The sequence below is a fragment of the Cryptotermes secundus genome, unplaced genomic scaffold (assembly GCF_002891405.2).
Source record: "Cryptotermes secundus unplaced genomic scaffold, Csec_1.0 scaffold1024, whole genome shotgun sequence".
NCBI lineage: Eukaryota > Metazoa > Arthropoda > Insecta > Blattodea > Kalotermitidae > Cryptotermes > Cryptotermes secundus.
The window spans coordinates 1-1,561 of NW_019727414.1; the positions used below are offsets into that span (position 1 = coordinate 1).

Consider the following 1,561-nt stretch of genomic DNA (forward strand, 5'->3'; position numbering starts at 1 on the left):
TGTGACCAAATTTCAAAGTGACACTTGCTGTCTTTTGGCATACAAGTTTCACAGTCCCGCGATCATGTTTACCAACTCTTATTTATTCGTCCATGTCATTTCAAGCAGTACAGCCAAGCATTATCTGTGAGAGATCTGTCGAATTCTCTCTCGAAACAATTACCAACAGGCCCACGCGCAAACATTTTACACTAATTCTTTCAAGTTTATTTTTATCCATTTTAATTCTATTTTATATTCGTTGTATTGAAATGGTTGCCTAATCCTCTCGTCACTTACAAGGTTGTTATTTAATTNTTATCTTCCCGGGGAGAGAGAGAGAAAGAGAGCGCAGTATCATTCGCCGATAGTATCCGTGGCGCTGGTATGACTATGTGATGTTTTAGTTCTCTCAATGCATATTAGATCTATTTCGTGTTCGGTACTGTTCGGGTCGTTCGGGTACTGGTATCAATGATCATCAATGATGCAGTGACGGTATTATCTGGGTCAAGGAGCAGGCTTTGTGTTTGTAGGTTTTTACATTTTCAGTGTACATAATATTACAAAATTAAAACTGAGTAAATAAGATGTAAAAGTGATGATAAATCGGTTTTATAAACAACTATTTTGCAGATTCAAATGCTGCAGGTCTCAATGAGAAAAATAAAAGGAACTGGCGAACGAACTCCATGTAATTTAGAAGCGTTTCGGATTTGTTTATTATTTTTGATATTGTACTGATGAAAATCTTTGCCTCAGTTGTAAAGAATGACACACTGATCAATTATAAGAAATCATGAACACTATCAGCTTGAGGCTATGTGTAAATGTTTTTGATTATTGTATGTAACAGTAAATATGACATAAGTTTTTATGTTCTCACCTGCTGATGTTGACATCGACGGAATATGTACTTAATTCGCTGTATCCAGAACTTCTTGCAGGATGGCATAATTGAGACCCATTCTTTATAAAGGGCCAAACTGAATAGCAGTCTTTCCTTTCTTGCACTTGATGACAGAAACGAATTCAGCTTTTAAAATGTGTTTGAAAAGCTCAAGATGAAGGACAGTTCTATAAAATAATGTTCATGTTTATTGTAGCGTTAAGATTCTTGGTGAAGAATCTAATCCACAACTTCCCAGGCGTGAAGCAGTAGCACTTACAACTCAACCACAGTGTTCCATAGTACTTGAAGTGAATAATATTGTACCGCAATATGGATGGAAGCAAAGCAGAACAAGATTTAGAAGTGAAGATGCAAGCTAATGATACAAAACTGGATAGCAGTGAAATGCCATTGAGATATTCCTCAAATGATGACGGTAATTATTATGTTTTTGTGTTAATGGTCGCTGGCCATTTCGTCCTACTGTATGCATATGCTAGAAGAAGTGGATGATGATATGTATTTGTGATTCATTGCATAAAATCTAATTTTTCCTTGTAGAATGTGCTAAGTGATTTTCTCTTATAGATAATGGAATTGTTACTAGTCTGAACTCCTGAACTGTGTTCAGATAACTATAGAATTTGATTGAACATCATTTAATCAATGAGAATTTCTGATACTATTTCA

The 1,561-nt window shown here is 35.3% G+C and overlaps 1 protein-coding gene across 5 annotated transcripts in view; it reads left to right on the forward strand.

Moving 5' to 3' along the window:
• The first annotated feature begins 426 nt into the window (after positions 1 to 426).
• Positions 427 to 1,561, forward strand: part of LOC111864763 (zinc finger protein 239-like) — a 9,561-nt gene continuing 8,426 nt past the window's right edge. For 2 of the 5 annotated variants that reach the window (XM_023852267.1, XM_023852271.2), the window contains exons 1-2: positions 427 to 511; positions 1,086 to 1,307. In XM_023852267.1, the coding sequence (XP_023708035.1) occupies positions 1,202 to 1,307 (106 nt within the window). In that variant the 5' untranslated portion in view covers positions 427 to 511; positions 1,086 to 1,201. Of the gene's footprint in view, positions 533 to 672; positions 806 to 865; positions 1,308 to 1,561 lie in introns of those variants that run through there. The other 3 variants (XM_023852268.1, XM_023852270.2, XM_023852269.2) reach the window with 3 other exon arrangements.